At 43.8% G+C, this 21,101-nt stretch overlaps 1 protein-coding gene across 16 annotated transcripts in view; it reads right to left on the bottom strand.

Moving 5' to 3' along the window:
- FOXP1 (forkhead box P1) overlaps positions 1–21,101 on the bottom strand; it is a 341,764-nt gene that overhangs the window by 41,438 nt on the left and 279,225 nt on the right. For all 16 annotated transcript variants that reach the window (XM_090148431.1, XM_090148428.1, XM_090148435.1 and 13 more), the window contains 2 exons: positions 19,233–19,437; positions 4,577–4,681 (listed from right to left, as the gene is read on the bottom strand). In XM_090148431.1, coding sequence (XP_090004557.1) covers positions 4,577–4,681; positions 19,233–19,437 — 310 coding nt within the window. The remainder of the gene's footprint in view (positions 1–4,576; positions 4,682–19,232; positions 19,438–21,101) is intronic.

Below are 21,101 nucleotides of genomic sequence, written 5' to 3' on the forward strand. Positions count from 1 at the left end.
ATATCAGTGCCACCGAATGATCTCATCTTTCATTCTGGCTAAATTCCAACACACAATTTCATTAACCCAGGTACTGCAGGTGATAAAACTCATTTTTCCCTAAAGAGACAGCTAAAAAGTACCAGTTATACATTTATGAAGTACCAGCAATCAAAATTATGGATTTTCTAAAAGGTTTTTAACTACTTTTATTGAAAGGAAAATCGCTGTCTCAGACTTTTGTGACACTATTGCTAATAATAAATTTTACCATTTAGACATAGCAGTAATACGGTAGACAGTGTCAATAAAAGAATGAAACAAAGATGATCCTTGTCTCTTAAGTAATGCTTTCTGATTACACACCGGAAATTATAAGGTGAAGCACAAACGAAGAGCACCTTAAGATATGAAACGCAGTGCTGCAAGGCAACGTGCCTCTGTGTGTGTGTGTGCACCGTGTGCCTAAACGTGCCACTGCGGGCAGCAGAGCTTCTCCAGTCACACCAGTGTGAACCAGGAGGGTGAAAACATTCGTGCCCGCACGCGGAGTGGATGCCACACCAGTCGGAGCGGGGCTGTCCGCAGGCACTCCTTGGGCTCCTTTTTGGAAAGCCTTCCTCCCGACATGCCAGGTGTCACTAGAGGGCACTGTGGGATTTGGGCCACCCGGCCTCCTCCTGCAGCGCCTGGAGAGGTCCTGAACTTCCGCACAATGTCAGAAAGGTTAATAAGGATGTTGTAAAAGAAACTGTAGCACCGAAATCCCAACAGCAGCTCGGAATAGGTGACGGTCTGGGAACTGGAAGGGCCGCGTTCTTCCCCGTGCGCGCCGCGGGCAGCACGGCCCCGCTGCCCCCACGTTGGCTGGGAGGATGGAGGTTGGGGTGGAGGCTGGGGTCTGGATGTCAGGGTCCAGGAAGGCCGCCCCACTCCCCAGCCCACCTCGAGGTCTGCGAGATGAACTCGCTGCAGCACATTCTGACACGCCAATGACAGAGCAATTAATGCCTTTGAAACAATTTATGATTTCCGGCCTACTTCAACATGTATTAGCATATACCTGGTTTCTTTAATATACACTTTGTTTTTCCAAAACCACAAACATAGTTGCTGGAATTTCATGTGGAAGTGCTTAAGGGGTTGAAAGTTAACACCTTTGTGAGCTGAGCAGTCTCACAGTTGCTGCTAAACAAAAGCCTCTTTGTAGAAGCTTTCTCGAAATGTTTTCTTAACATGTTCCAAGTAGTTTTAGGCAGGCAACTAAAGTAAACAAGATGTTACCATGATAAAAACACTTGTGAAAACATTAGGGAGTGCACTTAGTAGTTTCTTTCACATAAACTCTCCTCGGTTTCATCAGTTAAATGCGCACGAAGCAGACTGCCAGCATCACTGCGCTACGGATTGCAGGATCTCTCCAAAGGTCTGCATCTCTCATTTAAGGAGTATATTTGATTTTAACATGGTGCTGCCATGATTAAACACATCTAAACCGCAATCAAATAACAGCAACAAAAAGATAAAAGGGAAAATAAAACCATATTCCATCTCCTCCTTCCATTTCTGCACTGGATGCCTAGATACCTCTCTGAACAAACCACCCTCCTTCCAGCAGTGATTTCCTAAACAACTTGACATACAGGGGCATACTTCTCTCTGCAATGGCCTTTAAAGACATGCAAATGAAATCAAAGATAGTCAGTTCCGAAGGACAGTCACTCTGTGCTACTAATTGCTTCTTTCGCTGCCAACTGAGACGTGGGTGCTGGTTCAGGCACAAGACACGTGTGCCCCCTCCAGCCCCCACCCTGCTCCCCACGGCTTGGCAGAAGGCCACCAGGTCACAGCGGTGCCCCTGGCCGTGTTTGTGTTTTTAGGCTCGGGCAGCACTGGGGACCGTGCGGGGTGCTCCTGTTTCATTAGGCTTAGCAGCTGCCCCCGCTGCTATCAGTTAGCTCTAACTGATGCCACATCACATGATAAACCAGTGGCTGACAGATTAAAAAACAACGCTAAAACTGCAACTTATTTCTAGAAGAAACAGGGAAATAAATGCATACAATAGCTCGAGTATCTGCTGGTTCTGATAAGCATCCTCCTGTTGGCTGTGAGTGAAAGACAACTAGGATCGTTATTTGTACAGTATTTATCTTTGAAATCAAGGGCCCTGTGGTGTACCTCACCTTGGGAACAAACACTACAGAATGATCACAGAAGAGTGTCAAATCTCTGTTTTTGATTTACCAACAGTTATGATATTTCTTCCTCAGGAGGAAAAGAAATGAACCATGTTTTAGACCTGTGAGTCCTTTTTTCTCCTTTAACTGTAGAATCATTTTATTGGCATACAAGGCTCTTGTTCCACATGTAGCTTCTCTTTGCTTTTTCTAACAGGCCTTTTTACCAAGGTAAGTGAAATTAAGCAATGCTGAATGGATACACTGGCTGCATTTCACTTGTAAACAAGAGCTTTTCTCTTGAGGGGCCCATCAAAAGTGCCTTGTGGATTGCACGAGTATTAGAAAGAAACTTCAAGCATCTACCTGTTACCTTCTCACAGAGTAATGAATTTTGTTAAATGTCAACAGTGTAAGGATGGATGCTCCACAGGAGACTTGGAAGGTTACAGTAACATTTCACAAAGAAATGCTCACTTCCTAACAGTGTCAATCTGCTCTTCCAGGACATTTGTTTCTGCATCCGTTCAGGGTTAAGCATTACTCTGAACAGGAGGGCTTTGGACACTGAAGAATTTGGATAATGAGAAAACAAGTGTGAGCCAGCAGGCTTAAGAAAGACAAACTTCTGCTAGAAGGTCTGATGGGGAAAAAAGATCACTGCCATGAGAATCTGAGTGATAACCAAAATTATTGGAGCCGTGAGCAGCCAGAGCCGCTTCCTGCTGATAACAGGTTTAAGTCCAGCCTGATCTGTAATGGCTTTCAGGCTACTTTCCCCTACTGATGGCTCCCCACACCTCCCTCACATGGACTGGTGGTCTGGGTCTACCAGAACTTCTGCAGAATACCATCTAAACCAATACTGTCTCCACTCACACCATGCGACTCAACCAACTGCTCTATTTTCTACACATGGTCACAGCAAGCTGTGCACTGCTTTGCAACAAACCTTCCTAGAACCAGGAGATCTGCTCTACAACAGAGGACTACCACAACAAGCAAAGGTGGCACGATCTGACCTTACTCAACTACACAGACTGCTCCAGTATCTAAGGCTACCACAGCACCTTTCCCTTGCATTAACTGCAATAAAAAATAGAATTGTTTTAAAGGTCTAAACGGTATGGTATGGCATATGAATATGAATGAGCTGGCAAGTATGGAGAGATTAGCATTTATTTCACTTAAGTGAACAACAGGATGAATTAAAAGAAATGAGGCAGGCCACCCTTCATGGAAATTTACGACTAGTACCTTCTTATTTTGTAATCCTCTTGTAATGAGAACCTTTTCATTACTGTACCATTCCTGGCTTGTAACATAGGTTTATACTAAGACTAGCACCTACTGAATTCAGGAAGGTTTCACCAATGGAAGCAGAACACACTGCTGAGAGCAAAAACCTACCTGTACCTCACACCTAACGTTCTCTGCTGGCTACTTGTTCTCACATGAAAACCTAGGAACTGCCGCAGAAAGAAAAGATACAGCTGAATGTTTTGGGACCAATTCTACCTATCTACCCTGATGAATTCCACAGACTTATGTGGACTAACTTCATGAGATCACCACTGTAAATGGGAGAATTTACCCCTTTGTGCATTTAAATCACAGTCACGTTTGAGATCCAGCAACTGGATCCAGCCATCACCATTTCAAAGAGATCAGTGCGCAAACATTCAAGAACCTGAACCACCAGAAGCACGTGTGTACCTGGTGATCTACCCAGACAGAAAACTCTTTTGTAGTAGGAACAGCTCAGAAGGGTGAGGCTGATGATTAAGCTGTGAAGCAGCCATGTGTAAGTTATTAGAGCTCTGTTGGTCCTTCCCTGCATTGGGATGCACACATTACCACGTACTAGGCCATAATGCACTGTTTATGCAACGTGTAAAACTGTGTTCTTTGGCAGCAAGGAAAGGTCTGCAGCAAACTGCAGGGGCCCAATTAATATAATTATAGTTTATTTTTAGTTGTGTAGACTTTGTTCATCAGTTACTTATTTGAAATAAATTAAATTTCACGTGATGCTCTGCAATTCTGTCCAATTATGGACTTAATTTAAGACTAAATTTCTAAATTAAACCGAAATCAAGGTTAGATCAAGGTTGCATTGTTTACATTCTCAGTACTGCAACTTAAAAATTAACTAAATAAAAAAAAAACCAACCAACTGCAGAATCACGAACAATCTGTTTTATAGTAATACACTGAGCAAGACCATACTTTCCCCATGGGGCTAATTCACTATCCCCTGTTAAAACGTTCTTGAGCCTGATCCAAAAGCCACTGAAGTGAAAGGGAGCTCTCAGTTGACTTCAATGGGCTTTGCATCAGGCCCGTGGTGAGTGACAGCACACAACATTTCAAGGCATGCTTTCTGTACAATGCAAGTGCCAAAAATCCATTCTTACTTTAGAAACGACTGGAAGTCTTCACATACTGCTTCACAGCCTGGCCATTTGCATACGCCGTGTCCATAGAGCGGATGGCTGTGCGAGTGCTCCTCGTGGGATAAACTGGAGGGGAGAAAGAAAAAAGAGAAAAAGTGTTGTAGCTGAAGGTACTGCACCAATTATTCTTCACAAAGAGTAGAACAACAGATCCTGAAACACCTCTAACATCTCATGGTACCCACCTGACTCTGCACATAGGTTTTCAAAACAGAATTAAATACCATTTGCAGAGTGAAACGTGTCATTCTTACTTAGCTATCCTCCTACATTTCATTCATTAATTAAAAGCTTTGTAAAGAATTTAAATTAACATGGACGGGGGAGAAATCATTTGACAGACCTGCTTAATATCCTGCTTGATATTTTGCTGAGAAATGCATGAATATTGCATATTTACAATTCAATTTAATTGGGAAGAGAAGTCGTCTCCATACAGCGGTGTGTTCTCAGAACACAGTACAACTGGGCCCAAGGTGTATCACCCCACTACAGACAGGAAAAGCACCAAGCTTTGGCTTTCCCACCACATTATCTATTTACTGTGCCAGGTTTTTTTTTGTTGTTGCTCCTTGCTTTTTTTTCAGTTCCATTTTTCTCCTCTTGCAGGCTGTTTCTTTGCACAAGCACAGGCTTCCTACATCCCTGCAAAATATATTCACCAACGTTTTCAAATGTAAAATTCATCATAAAAAAGGAACCGTGTAATCAAAGGATTCCTCAGCACGAGGGGTTAGTGGGGGCTGTTAACCTTGCTAAGATTTGGCAGGAACGTCGCTGAGCTTTCTGACTACTGAAACCAGGGTTAAAGAAAAAATTCGTATGAACACTAAGGGGTTAATCCTTCAGCGGGATTCCAATCAATACGTAATGATTTGGCTGCACTGATCCAAGTCATGAGACGCTTTGATCCAGGCCATGTGGTGCTCAGGGAAATGTATCTGTTACACTAACTGATGAACCATATTCTAAAATATCTTCTTTATTCAACTTCTGCACGGAAACTTCTTAAGTAAAGGAATTATTTTTGCAACATCTTCCATAACCTTAGATGACTTTTAAACATAAAATGTCAAAATAATATTGAAATCCCTATTTTACGCTTATGCACATATCTATTTTCCACAGCAAATCTTTCTGCAACAGTATGTCTGTGCCATATTATGAACTTCAAACATACACAAAGGATATGAACACATACCAGGCATCTAGGTGTGGCTTTTATGACTTATTTTATCCCAGATTACAGGTAACGTTATGCATAAACACCTACTTTCTGCCATTTTATGTTTATACACATGTGGAAATGCCGTTTATTCTTTTTCCACAGCATTATCTGCCTGCACACAACATTTTGCTCTTGTATTGTTTCTTATGCACTGGACAGAGCGCTGTAGAGCACACCCAACGTGTTAACTCAAATGCAAGAAAGTTCCCTGTGAAATTCCTGCTGGATTCTCTTTGGGCCCAACAGCAATCTGGAGATAATGGAAAGATTAAAAAAAAAATTAATTCCTCTACAAGAAAAAAGGTACAGATCAGACTGGAAGAGGTATTACGAGATGTACTTGAAACGAATTCATTATTTCATTAAAATCTTATTTCTGACAGTTTCCAAATAGTTTTTCAAGCATAAATAAATGCATCAGCTAGCTAATTTCCTAAAGAAACACTGTAGGTGGAAAGCCTCACAAAGACTTTCTCCAAAAGGGAGTATTTCACTGGTTCAACTTAATCAGTTTTTAAAACACGCGAGTGGGGAGAGGCTCTATCTGTTGAGTTTTTAAAAAGAACAAAGGGAGCGATGCATTCCTTGCAAGCAAATGAGAAAAGTACTTCAGCACATGCCCTCGGTTGGAAGAGGAGGAGGATGGCTGAAGGAACACTGTCCACTCCAGTCAGACAGGCACGCGGTCAAATGCCCTCCACGCACTTTGGAGGGGAATAATTCAGAAAATAATGCTTTTTTGTCATCTGCTTCTATCTCTGAACAAAGCGAAGTGTGAGGAAGTAGGCTTTCATGTTAACACTCCATTAAAGACTATATATGAGAGCTATGATTTCAGTCTGTTTGGCAGAACCCAAAAAACGTTAGTGCATTAGGTTACGCAGCCGGCGTTACCCCTGCACCGCGATGAGCGCAGAAATGCTGTGTGACACCAAGTAAGGAGTCGGTCTCCTGTGGGGTTTAAGCACTGTAAATCTCATTATAATATCAACAGCAGTCACATGGCTTAAACCCCCAGCAGGGTTTTTAAAAGTTTCTCCACAAGAGCCTGAAGGCCATGGCCAAGTCAACGGAAAGAGTCCTACCGAGATTAGTATTTATTTTTTAAATCCGAGTGCAAATCTCTTTTCTTTCCAGGGATCTTGCACAAGACAAGACAAACTATGCAGGACATGATACCCTGGTATTGTGTCCAAAGAAAATGACTGAATGACCAAGAGAGTATCAACTGTACGCTGTGCTCAGCATGGTGAAGCCTAGTGCTGTCAATAACCAGGAAGATTGGTGCTGGCTGTAAACAGGAACTTAAAGGTCATTTTGCTAACAGGACACTGAGCATAACACACTTAACACCTACGTACAGCTCCCACTGCCATGCAAGGGAGCAGAGCAACTACTTAAACTCACCAAAAACTGACACTTGAATAAGGATTAAAAAAAAACCAAAACCCTCTTGGTATTTAAAGAAAAATGCAGGCATCCTCAGTGGGCAACACCTCTCTGAAGCTGCTTACCGCAATCCCACTCAGGCTTTTCAGTCGTGCGTTCTGGTGACCTTTATGTGTCACTATCAGATTACTGCTATTTTATCCATCTCACTTCTGGAGATGTTATGGATTGCCACTTGTTCGCTGGTAGAGCCTTAAGAAGCACCTCAAAACAAAACAAAGGGCGGTTCATGCCGGAGCGGATATAGTGCACAAAGGATGCACAGCCAGTGGAAATCAATGGGGAACTCTGTTTTCCTTTAACTGATCTAAGTACTCCACGTTTGAGCAAACAGAGGTGGAAAATGAAGATTTTAATCCAAAAGATAAACAAACGGTTCTCCTGGCACAATACAAACACATATTTTTTAATTGTTTGATGATGTTGTGTCTGGTCTGCATGGAAGCACAGTTTCTATGATCTGGATGCATCCTTGGTCTCACTGCAGAGACAGACTTTCAGAGGAGCTGAGCACTGGCAAGCAGAAGCAAGTTTTGGTCTGATTTCTAATGACACACAGTGGAGTAGGTCTCTGTTTTAGGTCTCTGTTTCTATCACCCTCTCCTTCCCAAAAACCCACATCCCTGCTTGGATGCTGGTGATGCAACGCTTCGCAGTGGAAGCAATTTTGTAACAATACAATGAAGGAACAAATGATGTACAATCCAGAATACGTCCTTTTCATCCTCCTTGCTATTAGCACACAAAATTCTTAACATACAATAGAATTAATTCCAAATAATGCAATAGTGCAGCGTTATTACATCAAAGCACAACAAAAATGCCTCTGGCAAGTAAAATTTCTTGCGTAAGTCAGCCTATTCATGACATACAACAAAGTAATGAAATCCATGTGGGAAGCTGCAAACTACGTAGGGTCCACCTAATTCCCACCTAATTCTCGCTGCCTACAGCTTGCTGTGGGGCTACATGGGGCAGGCTGGGCCAAGGGCCACGCACCTCCCAGTGCCTCCACCTTCTGCACAGGGGAGAGATCTGTGCCTCTGCCTTCACCACTGCATGCTGCTCCCTAAGCTCAGGGACCTCCAGATGGTTTAATTTAGCCCACACTTACCAACCAGGTGAAACTGGGTACTGTGCTTGTAAACACTGGCAAAGAAGCCGTGGTTGGATGTAAAAACCAAGCAAGCAGAAGCCTCGGCAATAATACTTCTGCCACACAGTGGACCATGTTTTAAATATTCATGATGCTGACACAGTTCATATTCCACTGTCTCTCTTCCATGTCTGCTTGGGCCAATGATCTTTGCCAAAATGCTGGGGGAAGTCAGAGATGTAGAGAAGCATCCTTGATTTTCTGTTACAGTTATGAAGCATCTGCTCACGTTTTATCAGTGCAGAGAACATGCCTGAGCCACCTGCACACTGAAAAAAATCAATACCACATCTCCTGCTTTCCTCTTGGAAGAGGGTCTGAGCAGAGCACTCACAGAACTGCCTTTTTTTAATTATTATTTTTATTTTGTAGGGGCAACGGGAAGTGACCTCATCTTTGCCAGGTGCCGTGAAAGCTCTGGGTGGGAGCGTGGGCTCAGCACAACACCCCGACCCCAGTCCTGTATGGGAACATCCCAACCCCATCCCACAGCAGAGGAGGTGAGGCACAGCCCGAACCGAGGTCTGCAGTGCTCATGGTGCCTGGGGAGCTCCAACCCTCACCACAAGGCACAGAAGGAATAATGCTGGTGGAAATGCCAAGATCCTCTGAGTCAGACATGCTTGCTGCATTTAAAATCTAAATGGAAACAGTAATGATTAAATTCTTGTACCAAGTGACTCCTAAGTCACCACCAACAAGCTAACAGCCATTCTCGAACGCATGTTCCTCTCTTCAAGACAGGATCACCTGAATAAAGATGTGTTTTGCAGTAAAGCTGCACTTGTGCAAACCCTTCTGAATTCATACCAGGGTGGCTTGGCACCCCTTTCCTCCCTAATCCATGAGCCAAATAAAATAAAATATAAAAAGGTAAAAAAATACATCAAGGAGAGTATTAAGTCACACACTCGGCTGGGTTACTTCTAAATATTCATGCTTCCATCCCAGCGACAGCATCAGCCAGATGCAGGTATTTGATCTGAAGAGAGAACTGCCTGAGCAGGGGAAATGCCTTGCCACTGCAGGATGAAGCTCAGCAGAGAGCTGAGGGCTCTCAGAGAGGTGGCAGTTGATGTGCATGGCCAATGGCAGCTTTCCTACAACTGGCTTGCACGTTTCTGGTTGCTTTTAAAGGTTTTTTTCCCTTTTCTCATTGCTTTAGTCCACATCCAGATCGAGGGCTGGAAGCAGCTCGTATTTTACATCAAGCTCTATTGGAAGTAACAGGAGTAGTGTGTTACGTTTTAAATGACTACACCAATTTAAGACAAATCAGGTTAAAACTGCAGCCCACAGGCTGAAATCCTCCCTTTTAATCGGTGTGTGCTAACTTGTATACTTGTGCAGAAAAAAATGACAAAGCCTCAGCGCCGCTGCTGTAACACAGGAGCAGCGATGCGCCGAGAATCACTGCCTGACATCCGCCTGCTGCTGCAGCACTGCTCCCCTTGCCTGCTGCGAGGAGTGCTGGAGCATTTGCAGTGGCACTGAGACAAAATCTGGCTCCTATTCCCCTGCTCTTCCACCCCCACCCTCGCAGCACGCTGCAGGAGTATAACCAGACTGGATAATTAAACACATCATCCTCTGGTTTTAATCTACGAACGGATGGTTTGGATTATTAATCAACATTATGACCCTCTGGTGCTCTGACTGTACTCGGTGCTTCCTCCAGGGGCAGCCCTGCATCCCACCCCACAGCAGAACTGCCACTGCCCCACAGCCACAGAGGTGCTGAGTGCATCGCTGGGTTATTTGAAAGAAAAAAATGCAGCGTCGAATCCATCACTTCTATCAGGTGGAAATTCCATCCCTGCACTTGAATTTAGCATTAACAAGTTTCTGTACTATTTAAAACTCCTATTTCTATTTCAACCTTGTGCCTCAGTACTGTAGTGAAAAGTACATCAAATACACCCAGACGCACATGATTTGAAACGCTGGATTTGAAATTCCAGCATTGCTAACTAATGAGAACCATTTTTTTCCTTCTTCCTCTTTGTAGCATCACTTCATGTACTTACATACTATAATCACATCCTCCTAGAGCCTCTATTTTTCCAGGGTGTAGATCTTTAATTCCCTTTAATCTGTCTTCATAGCCTATTCCCTCCAACTCCTTTATCACCCTAGCTGCTCTCCTCTGTATTTGCTCCAGCTCCTCTTTATCCTTTCCGCAAGAGAGTGGCCAATTGTACACCACACTCTAATTGTGGTTTAACTGGTTCTGCAGAGCAGAGAGAAGGAAAAAGGAGGACTCGGATGCACCACGCGTGTTTACACCTCCTGAGGCCTGAGGCCACGCTCACCTTTTTAACCAAGGCACGGCACAGAACGTCCCGTCTCCATTTCCCAACCCAGCTCATGCCTCAGTCATTTCCCACACAAACGATGCTGAGCGGCTGACGTGTCATTTTGAGAAGGCAGTTTGGAATTTTTATTTCCTATCTGGGCTACTTTCTACTTATCCCTGTTAAATCTCATTTTATTCCTCTCCGAACAGTCTCCTAATTTATTCAGATGAAAATGGATTGATTCACTATCTTAGTTTAATTAGGAAAAAAATGTGATTCTACCACTTTCTGGAGTGCCTGTATTTTTGCAATACTTTCAGCACAGCAACCCCCATCCTCCCTCCAGGCCTGAGTTGCAGGGCAGAGGGAGGGGGCACTGCCACGGCTCTGGCCCAGATTCAGCAACGCTTTTAAGAACACACGTGAGATTAAAAAACACAGGATTAGACCTCGAACTTCAATGGGTCTGAGGTGTAAAATTACAACCGTACCTACATACTTTGTACAAAGATCCTGTTTGCTTACCTTATTTTACTGTAATTTATACGCTGTTGTTACATTTAAACTCACACACTGGGAAACAAGAGCTATTCCTGTTTAACAACACCATTATATTCTGTTACGTTTGGAGCCGAGGCAAGTCTTTCACCCTCCTGCAAACCAGTGAGACGTCCAAAGATATGATTAGCACAGATTATGGACTTCGGTATTTTCCACCACTGTCCCACAGGCACAGCGAGGCCAGCACAGAAGGTGACTGTCACATCTCATACAGAGCGACAGTTCAGCGCTGTGCCTTCCCCACCACGGTCCTGCAGGAGCTGAAGAAGCACCATTTGGGAAAATGTTTGTAAAAATAATTATGATAAATGGTGACTCTAAAGGAGAAGTACGGTCAAGCCACTGATTTCTCCCTGCTGCTCGCTTTCCCTCTGACGAATGCTACTTTATATAAGCACAAGAATCTGAAGGACATACGCCTGTTTCCCCAGGGAAGCACGCTTAATCATACAGGTAGTGTAAATATCAGATGCTGCTGCAGGTGCTAGGCGTCTATTTGTTTGTGTTTACTACAAGGCATAACAAATAGTCACACTAAAGCAGAACATTTGGCAATGGAATGACAGACACCACAGCAGCCATAAAGCATGCTCTCTTGCTTATTCCCGAACCATTGCACAACACCAAGCAGCCAGCCCCCCCGTTCTGGGAGGGCCCATGTGCTGCACTTTGTTCCTCTGAGGGGCAGCCACCAGCAGCATCCACCCTGAGCACAGCACAGCCAGGAAACACGTGCCCCCAAATGAAAAAGTAATAAGAAAAAGAAGTAAGACACACAGCCAGCTATCATCGTTTACAGCTTTGCAACTTCTGAGTTAATTCATGGTATAAACAAGGACGAAAATGTTTCTTCCGAGCAAGACTTCCTGTAAACTGTTCATTAGAGCGGGGCTGGGAGCAGGGCTGGTGCACCTGCTGATTAACCATGCGCTCCAAGAATAAACACAAACTGCAGCCAGCAAGATTGTTCTGGAATTCGCTCAGAGCTGCTTTTTTCCCCCACGTTATAAATTGGATCCTACCATAAAACAAACAGCAGAACATAGGTTGCCGAGAGTTAAAATCTACTTTTTACACTACATTGACCACAGCACCCACAGGCACAGCTACAATGTCTTTCTATGAATGGGACAGATTGCCATATGGATGCAGACACTGAACAAGCTGTACAACTCCTGGCGACAAGTGCCTGGGGGACTGTCCTATATTAGCACCACCTGTGCTGTGGAAATTGTGCTCTGTGTATGAAATGGTATTTCAGGGCCCATCACGATGTTATTTTTGAGTACGCGCAAAAAGGAAAATCACAGTTAAAAGAATTCTCTGGCCGGCGGATCTGCTGCTCAGATCCCGAGACCGTTTCCCAAAGGAACAGACACCTCCTGCGTCCACGCAGCCCAAAACGACGAGCTGCCGCACACATCAGCAGCTCCCTTTCCCAGGCTCGTACCAACGCTTTAATGGGAGGAATACACTGTGCAGTGAGCACAAGAGAAACCAGACCCCCCCACACCTCACCAGCATCAGCAGTACAGAGAAGTACCTGGTGCTGCTACACAACCACAAGCAATGCGATGCGATTTTCCTCCGAGTGCAGCAGGAAGGGCTGCACATCCCCAGTACCAAATTGCAACGCATTCTCGCTGCGCTGGAAATACGAGTCTGTCTGAGGGACAAAAATAGAGCTCTGGATTAGCATGGGATCTCCAGGGAGGAGGGAATGGGGTCTGAGCAGTGCCCAGATGCTCGGCAAGGAGATCTCCCCTCTCCAAACTGTAAGAAAAAAAAAGGATGCCAAGAAAAAGAAAAGTAAAATAAATTGAATTAAAGAAAAACAGTTGTAAAGTGAACATTACAACCTGGGAAAAATGATGTCATTTTATTGAAAAACTCCTTTTTTTCCATTAAACCATAGTGAAACGGATAAAGTTTATACAGCTTAATGGTGGCGTTTTATTTTAAATGCTACTCAATATCTTAGCAGTACGATATAACATGATATAACAGCTGTCAGGCTAACTGCTTGCTTTTTATTGAGGAGCAGAGAAAATAGCTGCACAAAAATCACCTAACTTCTCTACTTTCATGGCATTTTCAAGGGTGTTTCTTTTCCACTCTCAGGCTGTGACGTGTATGATAAAATGCTGTACAGCTCTCTGTTAGATCCCAGCTCAGCTCTTCAGGACAGCCTGGACAGACTGGTCTCACAAGCAAACACTGAGGAAGGACAATTTGGAGGAAATAAAAAAGCAGGAATCCACTGCACTGTAAAACAAAACCAGGTCACTTTTTTAAGACTGCTACATAAACACCTCTAATAAAAGAGAAGGACAAATTTTCATTGGACTTTAAGTATTTAGACAGGAACGTTCTCATGAAAGTTTAACTGCAAAGTGCATGCAATTAACAGAAAGCCATCAGCTATTCCTCTGGTATGTAAAAATAGCATTAAGCTGTATTAAACACACGTGTAAGTATCTCAGTTGCAAGAAAAGGGAGGAGATATGCAAAGCACTCAGATATCAAACAATGATCTGTTGGCCAGATGGAGGAATAAAACAATACATATGCTAAAATTTGGAAAAGTTCTGTTGTGCGTCTGCCAAGGCTCACCCAATCTATTTTAAGTGCTTTCTGATACATCAGCTTAGTGGTTGGAGTTGTACGACTGATCATTATTACATGTGACCAGGAACCAACGAAGCGTTGGCGTTCAGGAGCTCTCTGATGGCAGATTCCTGAGGGCTGGGAAGCATCGCACCCCCCTCGTTCAGCCACGGGCCGCGCAATGCACCGAGTAATTAGAGACTGTTATATTAGCAGCTTCCGTTGGGGAAAAAGACACCAAATAGACTAGAACCAAGTTCCCGGGGTTTAGCAGAACAACCCTCTGAAAACTATCATGTGACGGAAGATCTGCTGGACAGACTGATGCAAGTGGCCTTGTGTGACCGATTCTGGATCTGAAGTAACCTCCCCAGAGGAGCTGTGCTGAGGGCAGAGCTCAGCAAGCCCACATCACCCAGCAGCTGCAAGGAGCCGGAAGGGCCTTGTGAGCAATGTGATGCTGGCACCAGAGCGGAACGAGCCAGGGACTGCCTAGAGATGCTGGCCAGCAGAAGATCAGGCCCAGGGAGCATATGGACTGCAGGCTGAACCGTTTCATCCCGAGCATTAATAATGGACCAAAAGCTGTACTTAATAATTGTGCCGAATCCTAATGCCCTCATCTAAGGGCCCTGGGATTTTGATGGAGGATCAGCTGGCACGGAAGATAACAACAGCACAACACAAAGCACTAAGCCGAGGCAGCGGATCAATGGCCCGCCATGCCGACACCTCGCTCCCCTTTGGAGCTTTCTCCGGACTCCTTCCTCCTGCAGCACTCTCAAGGAGAAGTGATTTAAAAATCCCTTCGCTTATCTCATCCATCTTCCCTGTGAGATGTCTGCTTGCCTAGGTCAAGGCTCAAGTAGGGTAGGAACGGACACGAAGAATTAGGAGACAAGTGTGGAATTGCTGGCAGATGGAGAAAGGCTTCCTGAACACAGGAATATTCCTGCACATGCAGATTTTGGGACGCACACATGAGCTTATAAAGGCCACGGTCACCTCAAGTGATCACACATCCATCAATTTGGTTTTGCTGCTTTTCCTATGAAAATAAACAAGCTTCCCCTAAGAAAGACAAGACAAAATGACACGGTCCTGTCCTTGACATTGCTAATCACAGCAGATGTACCTAACTGGCAGCCCGTATGTATTTATTTACTTATGGAGAGAGAAAATGCTTGAAGAAATCCAAATGCTGATAAGATGATGAGAGGTTTGTATGCTGGCTATGGTCTCACTTTCGCTTATCCTGAGTGAATACAAGTTTCTATAACTAAATATTTCCCTTAGGGTACTGATGTCTGAGGTATGTTTATTGCATTGAGTGAATTTATATATATAATCAGCACAATAAACATTATTAAATTGTCTGAGTAAAATCAAAGCATGAAACACGCAGTCAGTGCTGAATTCTAATGATGCTGAATGCCCATGATTGCATGGGGAAAGGATCTTAACAAGCCTTGATTTGAGCTTTGGCATCCGCCTCACAAATCACACGAAATGTTCTCTCTTTAATAGTGCTGAATATTGATAAATGTCTCCGCACGGCACAACAGGGAAGTTGGTCTCTATTGGCAATCTTTACCAAAGTGTGTTTTTTCCTTCTCTACACTCAAGGGTTTACCCTGAATGATTTAATTATAATTTTCCTTGTGTAAGACAAATTAAAGAGGAGAGTAGGAGTGTCATGCCAAAGCAGATTATTTATCTCCTTAACAGATTGCTATGCACCAAACCCCAGAGCTGCTGCTGCCGCTACTTACAGGAACTGGGCGAAATGTGGGGCAAAAGCAGAGATGTAATATACATTTAAAACCCAAATGAATGAAAGCATTAACCCATTATTTCTAGCTGGAATCATTTCATGTGAAAGCCACATACACAGAACGCATACACGCAACCCATGAGTAGCACCATGCAAACCAGCCATGCAAACAAGCAGAGGCTGCCTTTTGCTTTCAAGCATTGTGCTGCCCTGCAGTATGGCCATGTCCCAGGGTGACTTCTGCCAACCTCCTGCTCTCAGCTTCTTGCCATACAGGGGAACTTCACATCTCCTAGCTCTGAGGACTGCAGGTGACAGCAGAGCTGCATGGGACCAAAGCTTCACCCTGCACAACAGTGGCACTGGGCTGGTGTGGCACAGCAATGTGTGGGCATGCCAAGCAGCTGATTACTGAGGTTCCCCTGCTATCTAAAAACTAATTATTGGCAAAAATGTGCTTTTACACCCAACATGTTCAGCTGAGTTCCTGCCTGCTGATGACTTTCACGCAGGTACTTCTGCTGCCACTGCAGTCAGACAAGCGCCTCCTGCTTCCCAGGGCTCACAATCTGAACCAGTGGGATCAGGAACCTCATAAAACACAGCCGGAACTAACCCAGCAATGACAGCAACGACAGTAACTCCCACATTACCAACTTGCCTCCTGCAGCCTACTCCTTCTCAAAAGCCCAAGAGGGTGGGGGGAAACAGCTTTACAGCACACCCTAAAAGTTAATGTTACCTGTATATGATTATTTATGGCTGCCGGGCAGTCGTTATGATGTGGCTGTGGTTAACTGTTAGGACACTTACAGATTTTACTATGTGCTTTTTATTGTTGTTTAAATCCAAATAAATAGCTCTTGGTTCTATCAGATGGGAGCGAACAGCTGACTCCGCTGGTGCTACATAAGCAACAGAGACATCCACACCACTCCTCTGCCCCACAGTGATGCTGGGGTGAGTTAAGTCACAGTAAGTCCCCTGATGCAGGGCAGCAGCACGACACACATCTCACAAAATGCTACAAAAGTGAGCAAGTTGTGGCACTCAGCAGGTGACCAAGCCTGCTGTACCTGCCTCTCCATCATGGGGTGATGGATAAGGAAGCTGGCTCATTAGGAAGGAGGTAAGGGAAGTGGCAAACTCAAAACCGACAGCCACCCTTGACCCGACGGTGGGCTGGGGTCTGCTGTACGTGCAGCTCGGCCATTTTGTTGAACTAGCTGGGCACTGGAATCAGCACACATTTGCCTGCAAGCCTAGCCAAGCCACGCTCCCACCAGATCCACTGTTATTTCCAGCCTTAATCTCTGCAATCAGAAGGTAACCAAAGCTCTGCCTGGGCCTATGCTCCTTTTTGTAACTCAGCTAAAACTTCACCTCCTGAGGGCTTTCAATACTGCAATTCACCTGCGCTTCTCTCCCTGCACACTTGCCACCTCAAATGCCTTGCCTGTACATAAAATACCCCTTTGGAAAGAAACACATCTAAACCACAAGGCGTTTCTCCTGCATCACATGAAATGCAGGCAGGCACCACAGGGCCTGGTGAGACTGCAACACAACCCGTAAGTGCATCAGTAGGCATTCTTCTGCCTGGAGTCTCCTGCTCTACTTATGGATAAAGATGTAATTCAATCACTGCAGCAAATGGATGGCATAAACCCTCAGTGTACCAAGCAGAGGCAAGATAAAGCAAAGTCTGCAGCCCTCTTATTCGTACTCCTAAATATACCTATTTTTTACTTTGATATTGAAGAGAACTCAACAGAAATGTATGTTAAGTATAATGACAAGCTTTAACAATGCATCTATCAATTCAACAACAGAAGATCTTAAGTCTTCTAACCTCATTCAGTCTCAAACAATACTGTGGCATGTTTATGCATTCCTAGCTCATTTAGTCGGAACTTTACTAATAAAAACATATGTATCTCCCTGTTTGTAGATCCCAATTGCCTCCAGGCCACAATTACACAACAGCACTCAAACACATGGATGTTCAGTTTTGCATGATAGCGTATATGAGAAATTTTTTATTTCAGAGTAGATTCATGCATTTCCTCTGCATTTCAAACTACACAGCAATGGTGTTTGTTTCCTCAGCGAGGCTGTCATTAGCAGACAACACATGCATCCATCCATTGCAAGAACATCCACTTCACTGCATGAGGTTTTTCTTTACAAACTAGGAAAAACTAGGTTAAAAATCTACTGAGGAGTCATAAAACCCATCTTCTTCAGCTCTGCATGCAGCAAAAAGGGAACTTAACTGTTTAATAAACATCAATTGGTTTTTAGCATCCCACGTCAGTCTTCACCAAAACCACATCCTTGACACTTGCATGCATTATAAATGTATGCACCAACATTCTGCCACGTCCTTGCAACGGATAGAAAAAGATGCCTTACACACACAGCACTTCTTCTGAGCACTGTGTGTGTTCTTCTTTAAAGCCTGTCTATTCCCAACAGCACTATTTTCTTAATATTAGAAAGATATAAGAGGTATTTATACAGCTTCCCTATCAATCCACTTTCAGGCCACCAGAAATATAAACTCTATGGCTTAAAAATTCCATTATCCTCTTTCTAATGAAAGAAAGGAGGATGGAAAGACAAAGCCATCAGTTTCCATAAAGCCCAGCTTTCACTAGTGTCTGATGTAACATTTCTAGATGGGTGAAGGGACTCTCCTGAATGCAAAGAAGCCCAGTGAGGATGCTCACATGATCCCCGAGACCCCTCTCCTCCAACGCAGTGTCGGCATCGCTGCCGCCTGCAGCCCTGCTGCCCAGGCCCGTCTACCTCACCGCAAGCAAAAGTTATGTTGTTAGACACGCCTCAGTGAAATCTGGGGGTGTAAAGAAACAAACCTGCAATAAAGCATCCTTGGGAATAAAGCAGAGCCCGTGCTGAGAAGCACGTCAACAGACAACCCTTGATTTAAGCCATTTCTTCTAACAATGCAAGCCTAGCACGTATAAATTAACTCACACTTCTAAAAGCCAAACAACACCAGTTAGCTAATTTTATCAGCACTTAAAAAATGCACTTTGTTTTAGGAAAACCTAGTGAACTCAAGTCCAGCCTGCTTTGCGAAAGCAAGTAAATACAGAGAAGAAAGGCAAATGTCTTAAATGAGCTGGGCACTGAAATTTGGCAGAGAAGTGGATGACGTGTGGCACAACAGCCTGTAGTGACCAACTGATTTCTTCTCACCTCCCATCTGCAAACCCAAAGCACCTCAAGAGTGACACCACCAGTGATGCAAGAAAGCAGCTACTCTTTTCACACTTCCCCCCACTTCTCCAATGCTCTTTTAATTAGCTAATTGTGCCCACATTGATCCAATTAACAAGCCACAAAGACCTGAACAAAAGGAGCATGCTCTGCCCAGCGGAGACTCCATTCAACCACACCAAAATCAGACGCGGAGGACAAAATCGAGGCCAAAGCAGTTGGCCACTGTTCCCAACAACTCTGCCCTGATCTGGGGCACACCGAGACGCGAGGATGGATGGAACTCTGCTGGCACCTACCTCTCCCGCTTAGGAGTGTGAACCGATAGCTGTCCGTTGGTTGACGCGTGTGGGTTTATTATTAAGGAGGTCTTAGACGGTGCGGATGAGGAAACGCAGGTGGTGGACAGGTCGAGGCTGCTGTGGTTGTTGCTGGCTGCCTCCTCGGCTGTGTGCGAGCTTGTCACTTCCTTCCAGAGCTGCTGCAGTTCTGTTGGAATCATGCCTGAAACAAACAAATTGGATAATTAAATCAATTAACAGCTAATTCGGCCGTCTTCAAACAGTAATTAAATCAAAGAGTCAGTAAACAAAGCCTAGTGTTAGTTTTGTGTGTGTGTGTGTTTGCACGCATGTAATTTTTTTTATTAACTAAAGGCTAATCCTGAACACTGCACATCTCCTGCTGTGTTTTGTGGGGTACTACCTGCAACACCTTTCCAAGGCAAAATCTCGGGCTGGGGGAAGGAGACCCACACCACACAACACCCCCATCAGCAGCTGAGTTATTATTATATTCTGTCCTTTTTGGAGCAGGGGGCTCAGTCCCCACTCAGGCAGAAATCCCCAAGATCAAACCAAGGGCGGCTGAGGGCTGCTCCTCATTTCAGCTTGTTTTCTATTGTTCTAAGGAAAGTAAATACTGTCTAACCTGTTTTTAAAAGGAAGGGAGATCTGAGGGAAAAAAAACCCTCAGCTTTATTATTATGACAACATGAACCACAATATGACTAATTTTGTGCTTAAGTTTTAAATGATGACAAATAGCTTTGTTATTAAATACAGTTTTTATTAATCACTTTTAGACATAAATTATGAATTCATATTGTCTTCCTGAAATGCTTTTCAAATTTTAACAGTCAAATTGATTATACTATGATTATTTCATTAACACACCTATCTTTCTCATTAATTTTGGTTTCTCAAACTGCTCACTTAATTGATGGATGTGTCTACTGAAAAACTGTATAACTTTCTATACAAGTAACACTATTATTACTGTCATTTCTTAGATCAATGCTAATGAGCCATTCAAAAGTAAAACGAAAACATAAAATAAGCTTCAAGAAATAAATAAAAAAAATTGTTTTCTATTGTGCCAAAATGGACACCAGGCTCAGGACATGCACATAGCCTTCAGCAGACAGGGCGAGTGAGAACTCTGCCAACTCCAGTGGGCTTAAACTGGGGCCTGGAGCACAGGGACACACACGTCAGCATGGCATGGGCTCCCACTGAGATCATGGGTTTGGATACAGCTTACGTTTGTGACACGATCAGACAAGTCGGGTTCTCAAAGTGAAGACTATTTCAGTGCTCTTTCAGAAGGCTATGGGAAAAAATGAGCAGCAGAGACGCATCACTTAAATATTCAGACCAAAAGAAATAATAAAAGTCCGCATGTTTTTAAAGAGGTCTCATCAGCGTGCGTCGAGATGGTTTGGCTGACTGCTCATTGTTTGGGCATGCTGTGGCACTGGAGCAATCCTAAGGAAATCTGCCATTTTCTGAGTATACGGCAGCAGCTCAAATAGCCACACATCTCACCAAACCTAAGGAACTGAAATAGGATAAAAAAAAAAAAAAAAAAAGCAGTATGCATTATATTCATTTGAAACACATAATAAAAAATGCCAAGGTCTAAATTTAATTTATTTTTGTCATTTAGAATACAATGGATAGATAATCATCTCAACGTGATCAGCCAAACATCTTTACTTTGCTAAACTGTTAAAGATTTTAATTATGCTAGCTTTGGAGAGCACTGGTCTAATGAGGCGATAGACTCCAGAGAATCTAAGTGGTTAAGAACTGTGAAATGAGTCTGATAGGATTTTTTTATATTCACCGTGGATCGTTTGCATATCAAAGAGGAGTAAATTATTGCAC

This window comes from Phasianus colchicus, chromosome 11, assembly GCF_987193195.1.
Source record: "Phasianus colchicus chromosome 11, bPhaCol1.hap1.1, whole genome shotgun sequence".
In the NCBI taxonomy this organism is placed as follows: Eukaryota; Metazoa; Chordata; class Aves; order Galliformes; family Phasianidae; genus Phasianus; species Phasianus colchicus.